Genomic DNA, 12153 nt, shown 5'->3' on the forward strand with positions numbered 1-12153 from the left:
AACGTGTGGATGTCCAGCCACAACCCCAACACCCCAGACTTGCAAAACTTGGTGTTAACATGAGCTTTCTGAGGCGGGAAACTGGTTGTATTTTACTCATTTCTGACACTGAAAGGTAGGTCAGTTAAGGCTCAATTTCAACAACTCGGCAGACCTGGTTTACCAGCTGGGTGACCTCCACAAGTGACTTCCCTCCCGTATCCCCAACTTTAAATGGACGTACTAACACTAACAACCAGCGCAGTAATAACAACAAACATTTTCTAAGCACTTGGCCAGGACTGGGGCAAGCCCTTAACCCTCCCAGGGACTTGCTAAAAGCAGATCATCATATAACAAGGAAACCAGAACTCAAGGATTCAAGGTGGTGATCAATGGGGTGGGTGATGAACAGAACACGCTTAACACCGAGTGGGTGCCCCCAAATTGGAGCACGTGTCACTGTCAGCACAAGGTAACACAGCGTAGGCAGTGAAAGCTTGAACTGAAGTCCACGCTGGATGTGAATTTTTTCTGAAGGGCCTTTACCCAGCATAGCCTCAGGAGCAGAGGGAAGAGGCCTCAGGCATTACCTGCTCAGGAGTCCTGGCACTTGGCAAGTTTCCCTCCAGCCTCCAGAGGCTGGAAAACCTGTTTGTTGTAAGGTCCTTCTGGAGAACACTTAGGCAGCCAATGACGGGAGTCATAAATGTGGTCACAACCTTTGACCCATGAATGCCACCCTGGAGAATATGATCCAAGAAGTTATTTAAAAGGAAAAAATAAAATAAAATGATGTAAATCATGGTGGGAAGAGGTCCATAGGCCACAACCAGGGAAGGGGAGGCGAACCCTGGCACGTCAGGACGATGGAAGACGCTAGGGCCTGGTTGGGTTCAGGAATGAAAAGCATGAGGATCAAGGAGGAAAAGTAAGGGACCAGAAAAAGTCTAGAATGAGACCCCCAGTTTCGGGGCACTGATGGGGAGCCATGCTGGAGGCAGCTGCAGCCTCCATAAACAGTTGCTAAATTAGGCAGTTCAGGGTTTTCTGGTGCTGTGGTTTGGGTTTTGTTTGTTTTGTTTTGCTTTTTAAAGAGATTTCATGTCATGTTTGGATACTCCTGCTTTACTTTAAGTTTCTTTGTTCAGTTAATTAAATAAATATACAGTTTTAAAGCAAAGAAGAGATCCGAGTTGAGCCCAGCCAGCCCTTGAGATTCCTCCGAGGGAAAGCTGGTTTCTGCAAAGGAAAGAATTCCAACAGAAATCTGAGGTTCTCCTTCCCTCGTTACACGAGATGGGCCCACAAAATAAGACAGCGTGCCACCCGGCTTCCCTCTGCAGAGAAGCTGCCCTCGTTGGGGAGGCTGACTGGGCCGTGGCAGCTGCCTGGACCCAGGAAGCAGCCCTACCTGCCAGGACAGGTGTGGGGGAGGACGGGAGAGAGGACGGAGGAGGCTCAGCCTAAAGGGAACCCGTCCTAGGCAGGAGAAAGTCCCAGCAGCCACACCCATGGCCCTTTCTTCCTGTCAGGGGGTCACTCTAAGGCCTGGTTTCCTCAGGAACAGACCTGAGACCCAGCCCTTGCTCCTCCCTGGCAAGAGGCTCACCTAGCAGAACACACACACACAACATAGGTGCACACACATTCTCTGCACACTTACATGCTCTGCACACACACTCTACACACTCGCACACTACACACCCCCTGCCCCTCCCATCACGGCCTCCACCCTCAGCAGCCTTGTGACCTTTCCCGAAGCCCTCAACCAGCCCAGGTCATAGTGGGACCTCACTCTCATTCTTCCTCCCCAGTTCCAGGGGGAGAGGAACCCGACACCAACTCCCTCCCTCCTCTCAGGAAGATCTTGGTGTGGGGAGGGCGGGGAGAGGAAGGCAAAGTCTCCTTTAATTGTCACCCACTTCCTTCAATTCTCCGCTAGACCCTCGCTAGCTTGGGCAAGCCCATTAACCCTCTGGACCTCCTTGTCTGTAAAATGGGTCTAATGACGCCCCAGCTCGCAGCATGTGTAAGGACCGAAATAAGGCTGTTGGAAGCCTGTTAGAAGGCTGCGCACTAGCTGGAACTCCCTACAAGGCGGCAGTTACTGTGACCACCACCATCTCTAAATTATACCTTCAGCGGCGGAGCAGCCGCGGCGCAGAGCCAGAGCTGAGCTGGGAGCAGAGGGAGCGAGGAAGACACCCCCCCCCAGGCTCCCCTTCCCACCTCGGGGCCCCCACGCCTTTCGGCGACGGCGAGGTCCCCATCTCCACCTGGCGGGAGGGCCCCAAGTTCAGAGAACAGTCCCTCCCCAGGCCTCCCTACCTGGCCTCCGAGCCAACGCCCATTCCGCGGCCGCCGAGCGCAGCGGCCTGGGCGCAGCTGGGCGAGCACTCCGGGGAGCGTCTGACTAGGGCCCCAGCCCCAGGGACGGCGGACCAGAGGTCTCCAGTCCCCCAGCTCCCGCAGAGGCACCCCAGGTGCAGAGAAGTGCCACAGCTCCACTTCTCCCCGTGCGGCCCCAGCCCGAACCTTCAACCCACCGCCCCCCAGAGACGCACTGCCGGGGCGCACGGCGCGGAACTCTCACACGACAGCAGCACCCCAGGGGATGGCTCCCAGGAGGGGGCCTAGGGTCCCTTTGTCCTCATCCCTCGGGGACGACGTCCCCCGGCCTCGGAGCCCACACTCAGCCCGCGGCTGCTGGGCGCCGTGGGGTCGCGCGACAGGGAGCTTCAGCCCCCGCGGGGTCGCACGCGCGGGGGCGCGAGGTGTACATCGCCGGCGCCTGGCCCAGCCAGGGCACTCACCGATGGACACGAGCTTGATGTTCTCACGGTCCAGGAACTCGAGCGCCACGGACACGTTCTCGAGCTGCATCTGGCGGAAGGTGGGCCGCTGGTGGTACTTGCGGTACATGTGCTTTTGGCTGAGCACCTCCAGAAGCGCGATGAGCCGCAGCCCGTCGCTCAGGTCGGTCTGCAGGTTCCCTATGCGTTTGTTCACACACTTGAGGTGCTCGTTGCACCAACGCGTGAACGTGTTCTGCTGGATCTTCTTCCACGGCGCGTCCTCCGCCAGGTCCTTCTCAGTCACCGGCATCCTGGCGGCGGAGAGAGCAATATGCACAGCGAGCTGCCGGGGACAGGCGTAGGGAGGCCCAGGGGCCGGGGAAGCGAAAAACCGAAGCGGAGCGGGAGCGGGAGCGGGGCTCGAACTCGGTGCTTCCGAAGCCGCGGCCGGGGCTGCTCTGCGCTCGCCTGCCCGTGGCCGCGCGAGGCGTCTGGCCCCGCGCCTGCGCATTGAGCCGACCCGCCCCTGAAGCCCCGCCCCGTCCCAACCCTCTGGCGGGAGTTCCCGGGCCACGCTCTCCCCCTGCCGCTCAAAGAGGGCACTGCGTCCCGCGAACTGCAAGGCGTCCCGGGACGCCGCGCTCTGTGCTCACAGCCTCCGCTAAAGGAAGCTAGGCGGGAGACCCGCCAGGAGAGGGTCACCCGGACCCAGAGTGAGGGGACGTGCAGAGGTAGGAACCTGGACAGAATGGGCAGGGACGGCCGTCTGGTTCACGCGGGAGGGGTTGGCGGGGAGGGGTATTTCATCCACCTACAGGTTCAGTAAGGTTTAATAAGGGCTTTATTGAGCTCCTGCTGTGTGCCAGCCTCTGTGTTAGGCGCTGGGGACACCGTGAAGGAAATGGACAACTTACATTTCATCTTAACTAAACTCATATGAATTATAGTATCATTCATAGCATTTATTGAGTGCCTACTCTATGCCAACCTTCTTAGCGCCTGCCAACCAATGGTAAATAAGAAAAATTTATAACTTAACCTTGAGGAGCTCATAGACTAATAGGAGAGAAAAGTATAAATCAACTATCACAGACAGCTTAATGGTACTGATAGAAATGAACAACAATTTGCTGTGTATATTAGTTTCCTAATGCTGCTGTAACAAATTACCAAAACTTTGTCTTTGAAAAAACCACACATTGTTGGCACTTCCCTGGTGGCGCAGTGGTTAAGAATCCGCCTGCCAATGCAGGGGACACGGGTTTGAGTCCTGGTCGGGAAGGATCCCACAGGCTGCAGAGCAACTAAGCCCGTGTGCCACACCTACTGAATCCCTTGCACCTAGAGCCCATGCTCTGCAATGGGAGAGGCCCGCAGAGAAAGCCTGCGTGCAGCAACGAAGACCCAACGCAGCCAAAAATAAACAAACTTCAAAAAAAACATACATTATTATCTGTAGTTTAGAGTCCCTCACAGGTCTCACTGAGCTAAAATCAAAGCAGTTGGCAGGATGCATTCCTTTCTGGAGGCTCTAGGGAAGAACCCGTTTCTTTGCCTTTTCCAACTTCTAGAAGCTTCCCAAATTCCTTGTCTGAGGCCTATTCCTCCAACTTCAAAACCAGCAACACCAGGCAGAGTCTTTCTCATGCTGTCATCTCAGGTTATCCACAGACACATCTTCCTCTAATTCTTTTTTTTTTTTTTTTTGCAGTACGCAGGCCTCTCACTGCTGTGGCCTCCCCCGCTGCAGAGCACAGGCTCCAGACGCGCAGGCCCAGCGGCCATGGCTCACGGGCCCAGCCGCTCCGCGGCATGTGGGATCCTCCCGGACCGGGGCACGAACCCGCGTCCCTTGCATCAGCAGGTGGACCCCCAACCACCGTGCCACCAGGGAAGCCCCCTCTAATTCTTTTAAGGACCCAGCTGGGAAGAGGGGTTGGGCAGGATGAATACATATCAAGGGCTTCCAGCCCTAGGAGAAGTCAGCAGATTTGTGGTGACATTCTGTAACAGGTCATTTGTATACAAGGTGAAGTGCTTTCTTCAGACAGATTGCCGCACTGGAAATGCTCAAAACCACCTTGGGGGAAAGACAGTATTGCCTGGCCCTGGCCCATTGTTGGGATCAGTAAGTATCTGAAGTCTCATTCCCCTCCTTAGTGGTTAAGTGAAGACACGTGCTGGAGGTCAGCTGATAAGCACTAGACAAAGCTGGACTTGTACCTGGGTTTAACGCCAAAGTCTGTACTATGCCTCAAAGACCCCATGCTGTTCCCAGCCTGGGCCTTGCCTTTGTCCACACAATCTGACCAACAGATTCACTAGAGGCAGTTTAGGTAATCTTACTTACCCCATGCCCAAGGCTTCTGGTTCCTCATGCTTTCCTCCATCCAAAGGCATCCATCAAAACTTATCAGCCAGCGTCTCACTCCGAAGGGGACCTACTCCCTGCTAGGTGAGACTGGAGCTAATGTGATCAACTCAGCTCACTCAGCAGCTGATAATGTACTAAGGTTCTCCTTTCTTATGAGATATTTCTGTTTTCACCAGGTCTTGACACACATAACTAAATAAGTTCTGCATCTAAATATCCAGTCCACTTCACTCTGAGCTGAGACATCCCTGTCTTAGGATGAAGCTGGTGATTCTCTCCAGTCAATCAGAAGACACTTAAGAGTTCCCTAGGAAGCAGTTTATGGGGAGTGAAGGGGATTCAGCAACCTTGGTGGAGGGGGGTGGTCAGTGGCTTTGGTGACAAGGAGAGGAAGCAGACAAGGTCTTCAAATGGCTCTTTATCAATATGTGATAAAAGATGAGGGCTGAACAACTCAGGGCAGACATTTCTGCAGGGAGCGTTTTAGCCAATGCATTCCACAGTTTTGCTGACAAGGCCTTCACTTCAAACACCCAATCTGTTTTCTAAATTTTTTTCCTAGGCTTCTTTGATCTCTTCTTGGTAGAACCATCCAGAATGGAAGAGTATAGGGAAGCGAAAGGCTCAGGCTTTCGGTGTGAATTCTGGCTATCCTGGCTCGATGACCTCGAACAAATACCTCAGCAAGCGTGTTTTCTCATCCGGGAAATGGAGCCAACACATCAACTCCTGGGGTTATTAAATAATGCAAGCAAAACTCTTAGCAGAGTGCCTGGAATACCATCAGCGCTCAATAAATGTAACTGAAAACTGGGCAAAATTAACAGAGACTTCTCAACCAGACGCTGAAAAATCTAGAATTAGCTGCATTTTCCCAGACTCCAGTCTGTCTCTGTAAGAAGCCAAGGCTCCTCTCCATGTCTGTTACCCACAGATGTTGACACCAATCTGTTCCAGCCCCGCGAGATCCCAGTCAGAAGGAACTGACAAAGAAAACATAAGTCAAGCAGTAACCCCTACATGTCAGGATGGACCTGACAAGACAACAGCAAATTCACAGACATCCACAAGGAAGAGTCTACCTGTACCTGAAGATGAACATCGGGTGGAAGGTTGGAGCACTGTGAGCCTGCTTCTCAAAGTTGTGCGATTTGCCAGGTCAGCCCATGGGAGTAGGATTGGAGGGAGCTCTTCTACCCAGGCAAGCGTGCAGAAGTTCCTCCAATCCCACCTCCAGGCCTTTGCTCAGGCAGTGCTCTCATCTCTCCCCTCCAACTTGGAAAAAGCATGCCCATCCCCCAGTCCCCTCACCCTCACAGCTTGCGTGGTCCCAATGCTTGTTTTATGCAGAAGTTTACTTGCTGTTTTCACTTGCTGAAGGAGGGCAACTGTCATCTCTGTCCCCTTGCAAGATGCAAGGGTTTTAAGACCTAACAGAGCCTGCACTGTCCAACATAAGTATGATGAGAGCCACACTGTAACTTTAAATGTTCTAATGACACCAAAGAGTTATTAAGTACCCTTTAAAAAGTAAAAGGGAGCTTCCCAGTTTCCATCCCTGGTCTGGGAGCTAGATCCCACGTGCACACCGTACGTAACAAGGAGTTCACGTACCACAACTAAGGAGCCGGTGAGCCACAACTAAGGAGTCTGCCTGCCACAACTAAGACCAAATGCAACCAAATAAATTAAAAAAAAAAAAGAGGTGTAATAATAATAGTGGTAGTATAGTTGTAATAGTAATAATAATAACAGAAGCTTCTGCTTCTTAAGTAGTGTTATTCTCATTTAATCATCACAACAACTCCAGCAGGTGTTGTTATTATCCCCATTTTACAGGTAAGGAAACTGAGGCTGAGAGGAGTAGTCATATGCCTAAGGTCACAGAGTGACAGAGACTGGATACTAAGTAAAGACTAAGAAAGGCAATAGTCATGATTAAGAGCAGAGACCTGCAGCTGCCCCTGACTTTATTTCCTTACCTGTAATCTACATTAACAATGTACCTCCTAGGAGTTTCTGACAAATGGGAAGCTAGATGTATAGCACTTAGCATGTACATGTCAGCTGAGAGAGCTGATACTCCTATTATTGTCATGATTATGTGACAATGTGAGTGGACATCAAAGAGGAAGACTGAAAGTTCCAGGTTTAGAAGCCTGCTTTCCAAAGGGAACAGAGGCGAAGATGAAGAACCAGGACTTGCAAAATAAATTTCTGTTCTCCCCAGATGCATCTTTCCCCCAGGGCAGGGTCCTTCTCAGCTGTAATTTTACACCAATGTCCACACCCTGCCAGAAAGAAAGAGAGCAAAATGTAAACGAGAATATTTGCTCTGTCTCCACCCCCTAGAGAAAGAGGAACTGGTTCTCTTCGCAGCTCCCTGGAGAAGTGGGAGGGTTCACGCTCCACTGCCAGCCCCGACTGCAAAGGTCCTGGGACCATGTGAGTGGGGTGCTGGAAGGAAGCCCACTCTGGTGGGGAGAGCGGGGAGGGCTGCTGGGAGATCTGGCCTTCCCCAAAAAAGGTGGCAAAAGGCAGCTGCAGTGTTCCGGGGCCCCACTAGCCAGCCCTGCCCTGAGATTAGGTGAGGCGGCTGCTGGGAGAAGGCACAGATCTTCACCCCACTCACCCACCTCCTAAGGTGGAAATCAAAATGGGCAGAGCAGTGATCACGAAAGCCATTCTTTACTGGATTCACACAATGGGCTACGTGACTGTGGTTTTAGCTCTATTCTCTCCTTTGATCCTACAGCTGTAGTAACTGGCCACTTCCTAGTGCTAGATACTAAGCTAAGCACGTCCGTGAGTTATCTTTTTTAATCGTCTCAAAAACACTGTGAGCTTGGTGCTATTGTTATCAGCCCAATATTACAAGTAGGGAAATTGAGGCTGCAAAAAAAAAAATCAGTTCACTTTCTCAGAGTCCCTTGGGAATGAGGTGTCAGATTCTGGATTCAAACCCTGGTCTCACCAACTCCAGAGGCCAGTTCTGAGTCTCTAAGCTCATCAGGCTCTCAGAGCCCACAGCCCTGACTTCCAGGAGCACAGTTTGTCCAGCGATGGCAAAGGAATGAAGGCAGTGGCCACTATCCGCTGGACATCTCATCTGTGTTGTTCATTCAGCAGGTGCGGGAGTCAGGGTCTGCTGAGGACCTTGGCTTCCTCGCTCGAGGCCTTCCCTTCCCAGCCCAAGGTGGAACTCACTGCCCCATACTGCACCCCAGACTTGCTGGAATCACCAAAAAAAAAGAAAAAATAAAAATTAGTTTGCAAATGACTGGGCCCTCTTCCCCACACAGTCTGGCTTTGGCTTCTTTGGCAGATTTATGTGTAGGTCTGGTTTGTTTTTTTAAAGTGCAGACAAATGCCACAGGGCACTTTTCAGCTAAAGAAAACCCTGTCTAGCCGCTGCTCACCTGGCAAGCCCAGTCTGTCTTCCAACTGGAACAGAACTGCCCCTTTGTGGATGGCTGGACAGCTGACAAAGCCCTTTTCCATCCTTATCTCATCCACTCCCTCCGCCCCCACTGCTCCGCGGGCCAGGATTAGTAGTATTACTCTCAGAGCACTCAAGGACAGGGACTGTTTATCCCTAGGGTCTAAGAGAGTGGAGGCACTGAATTGCCGGCAAGGAGGCTCCAGGCCACGTGGTTAGCTAGAGGGTCAGAGCTCAACGTTGTGTCTTCTGACTCTAAAGCCTTCTCTAGGGCTCCTTTTGGATATTCAAGGGTGTTTACTGCACTGTCTGTAACAGCCACATGCCCCTTACTGGTGGGTCCCTCATATGCACTGTAGCCTTGCTCCTCCGTGTGGTCCCGCCAGCAGCTCGGGCAGTACCGGGGGGTGTGCAGAACCTCAGGTACCACCCTGGACCTGCTGAATCCAAAGCTGCAGTTTAACAAGATCCCCAAGGCGATTCCTGTGCTCATGAAAGTTGCCAAGTCCCACATTACAGTACATCCATCTGGTGGACCACCTTGCCACATTTTACAAAAGGATGGGATGGAGCTACATAGGCTGATGTAAAAGGATCTCAGAACTTATTGTTACGTGGGGAAAAAGAAAAGCAAGTTACAGATCAAAATGAATTTGTATGATTCAATTTGTACACACATTAAAAAAAAAAAACACTAGTACACGTTAATATATGCACAGAGTTGATCAGCCAGGCAGCCTATTAGGGTGCTAGTCTAGAAGGGGAACCCCAACAGCACTGAACTAGATCAAAACACAGTGCCAGTTAACTCAGGTTTCCACGCGGGACAGACCTGTGGTAACCAGTGCTCAGAGGGAAATAGCCTCCTCTGGGGGAAACTAGAACATTCCCTTCTTCGGCACTAGGAGCAACTCTAGGCTGTGCCACTGTGCCAGAGTCCAGCTCAGCTAGGCGACGATCCTCTCAGGTCCGTGGTCTGTCAGCTTAATCCTTGGTCAGAGATGTGTGCCTCCCCAAGACCTAGTGATCTGTTAGTGCGTCACCTGAATCTTAGCCCATAATACAGCCCCCAAGAAACTGACTGCTTAGACTTCCCTGGTGGTCCAGTGGTTAAGACTCCGTGCTTGCAATGCAGGGGACACAGGTTCGATCCCTGGTCAGGGAAGTAAGATCCCACGTGCCACGTGGCGCGGCCAAAAAAAAAAGAAACTGACTGCTTGGACGACTGCAATTCCAGGACAATTCCAAGTAAGTTAAAAGGTCAGATTTCATTCTGTGTACGTAATAAATTCTTTGTTTCAAAAAGAAAGAGGAATGATCTATTTTATTAACAGAAAATCAGTTTCTCCACATCCTGCCTAAGTAAATTTTGAACCACTGTTTTTAAAATATCAAGTTGAGGGGATGCCAAGTTATAAGCCTGCCCAGGGCACCTCTGTGTCTCAGTCTGGCTCTGTATGTGCATAAAAAAAACAACAACAAAGAAACCTTGGAAGGATTTATAGGAAACAGTTAAGCAGGCCAATCACTAGGAGGTAGAATTATAAGAAGTTTTACTTTTTACCTTAACGACTTTCTTTCTTCCTTAAATGTTCTGAAACATGCACTGTTGGTGGGAATGTAAAAGAGTAAAGCCATTTTGGAGAGCGGTTTCTTCAAAAGTTAAACGTATGATCCAGCCATTCCACTCCTCGGTAATTTACCCAAAGGAAATAAAAGCATGTGTCTATAAAAGGACTTGTACTTGGATGTTTGTACCAGCTTTATTTGTAATTACCCCAAACTGGAAACATCCAAAGGTCCATTTAACAGGTGAATGGATGAACATACTGTGGTGCATCCGTAAAAGGAACTAGTCAGTACTCAGCGACAAAAAGTAAGGACCTACTGCCACACACAGCAACACAGACGAATCTCAAAATTATTATGCTCAGTGAAAGGAGCCAGGCAAAAAAAGAATACATACTGTGTGATTTCATTTGTGTAAAACTCTAAAAAATGCAAGCTATTTATAGTGACTGGACAGCAGATCAGTGAGTGTCTGGGGATGTAGGGGGTAAGTGGGGAGGGATGGGAGGGAGAGATTACAAAAAAGTATGAGGAAACTTTGTGGAGTGATGGATATATTCCTCATTTTGATCATAAGAATGGTATCATGAATATATATTTGTGTGTGTGTTTATGTATACGTGTGGGTGGGTGTGTAAAAACATCACATGCACTTCAAATATGTGCCGTTTACTGTAAGTATATCATGACAAAGAAGAGAAGAGAGAAAAGAAAAGAGGGAGGGAGGGAGGGAGGGAGGGAGGGAGGGAGGGAGGGAGGGAGGAAAGAAAAAAACAAGTCTTTTTTAAGTTTATGAGTAGAAAAAAGCAAAGGCACACCCACATTAAAATGTGTGCTTTTTCACTTGTCAATCTCCTGGTCTCCTCTACCTATCATTGCAGAAAATGCATCAAATGTGATCTTTAATTCAGCTCATTTTAAGACTATCTGTTCCTTTCTCTCCCCCATGTCCCCCACCAAGTGAAGCGGAATCCTGCTGAAATGGAATCAGATAAGGTTTCCTCGCTCCACTATGGCCCCCAGCTTCTCCCCATGGAGGTTACAGGCTGCGAGGAATGTGATGGCATGTTTAGTTTGGAGCAGACTTTGGCCAGTAAATACACTCTCAGCTCAGACCAGAATCAGCCCTGATAGAAGATAGGCCCTTCCAAAATAGCTGGAGGTCAGTCCTCTGTCCAAAAGCTCCATGTAGATCTTTAACAGTGAGGAGAGGGGAGGGGAGGGGAAGGCGGTAACCACAGCATTCTCCTCAGTATCACTGGAGCCTAACTGGGAAAGCTCTTGGCTACAGAAACTCACTGAGAAGTAACAAGAGAACAATCAGAACATGGCTGACCAAGCTTAACGAGGTCTCTGAAGGTCCCCCGTTCTCCAAGTGTGAGAGGTTTGCACCTCTGTTGGCCTCAATGGTTGACCAGCCATGTGATCCCAAGTTGGTTAGGACCAGAGGGAGTCCACTGGACCAGATGGCTTTCTAGAATGCAAAACTCTAGTAACAACAATGATAATCATGACATCTGGTGCTGAGCACACATCTATTGCCACGTTTAATCCTTACACAACTCCATGAAGTAGGAACTGAGTCCCAGAGAGGTTAAGCAAGCATCCTGTTAATAGGTCTGACTCCAGGGCGCATGCTCTGGGCCATAGCACCACACTGCCTCCCAGGAAACCATGGGAAGTCCAGGCATGGCAGAGATTCTGGACTCAGACCCAGGTTCAAATTCCCATTCTGCACTGATGAGTTATGCAGGAATAATAATAATACCTACCTCACACTTGCAAAATCACGTGGGTAATGAGGGCGGAGCATAGCAGGTGATCAGGAAGTGGTAGCTGCCATCATTTTCATTATCATCATCATCACCGTCAGTGTCCAGAAGACCATCCAAAGCTGCTTCTCAGTAAAAGAAAAACAAGGACCAGCACTGTAAATAGTAAAGGCTGAGGCTAGGACCGGAACCTAGGCAGTGGCTTGGAACCTGTGATCCAAC

General features: G+C 50.3%; 1 protein-coding gene and 1 non-coding gene across 5 annotated transcripts in view; one reads left to right on the plus strand and one right to left on the minus strand.

Moving 5' to 3' along the window:
- The window catches only part of FLNB (filamin B), a 138425-nt gene extending 135175 nt beyond the window's left edge, over positions 1 to 3250 (minus strand). For all 4 annotated transcript variants that reach the window (XM_030867524.2, XM_030867521.2, XM_030867520.2 and 1 more), the window contains exon 1: positions 2796 to 3250. In XM_030867524.2, coding sequence (XP_030723384.2) covers positions 2796 to 3087 — 292 coding nt within the window. In that variant the 5' untranslated portion in view covers positions 3088 to 3250. The remainder of the gene's footprint in view (positions 1 to 2795) is intronic.
- Positions 3251 to 9682: 6432 nt separating this feature from the next.
- Positions 9683 to 9755, plus strand: TRNAC-GCA (transfer RNA cysteine (anticodon GCA)). Its single transcript has one exon. It is a non-coding gene; the product is annotated as a tRNA-Cys (tRNA).
- The last annotated feature ends 2398 nt before the right edge of the window (positions 9756 to 12153 follow it).

Source organism: Globicephala melas, chromosome 11 (assembly GCF_963455315.2).
Source record: "Globicephala melas chromosome 11, mGloMel1.2, whole genome shotgun sequence".
Taxonomy (NCBI): Eukaryota; Metazoa; Chordata; class Mammalia; order Artiodactyla; family Delphinidae; genus Globicephala; species Globicephala melas.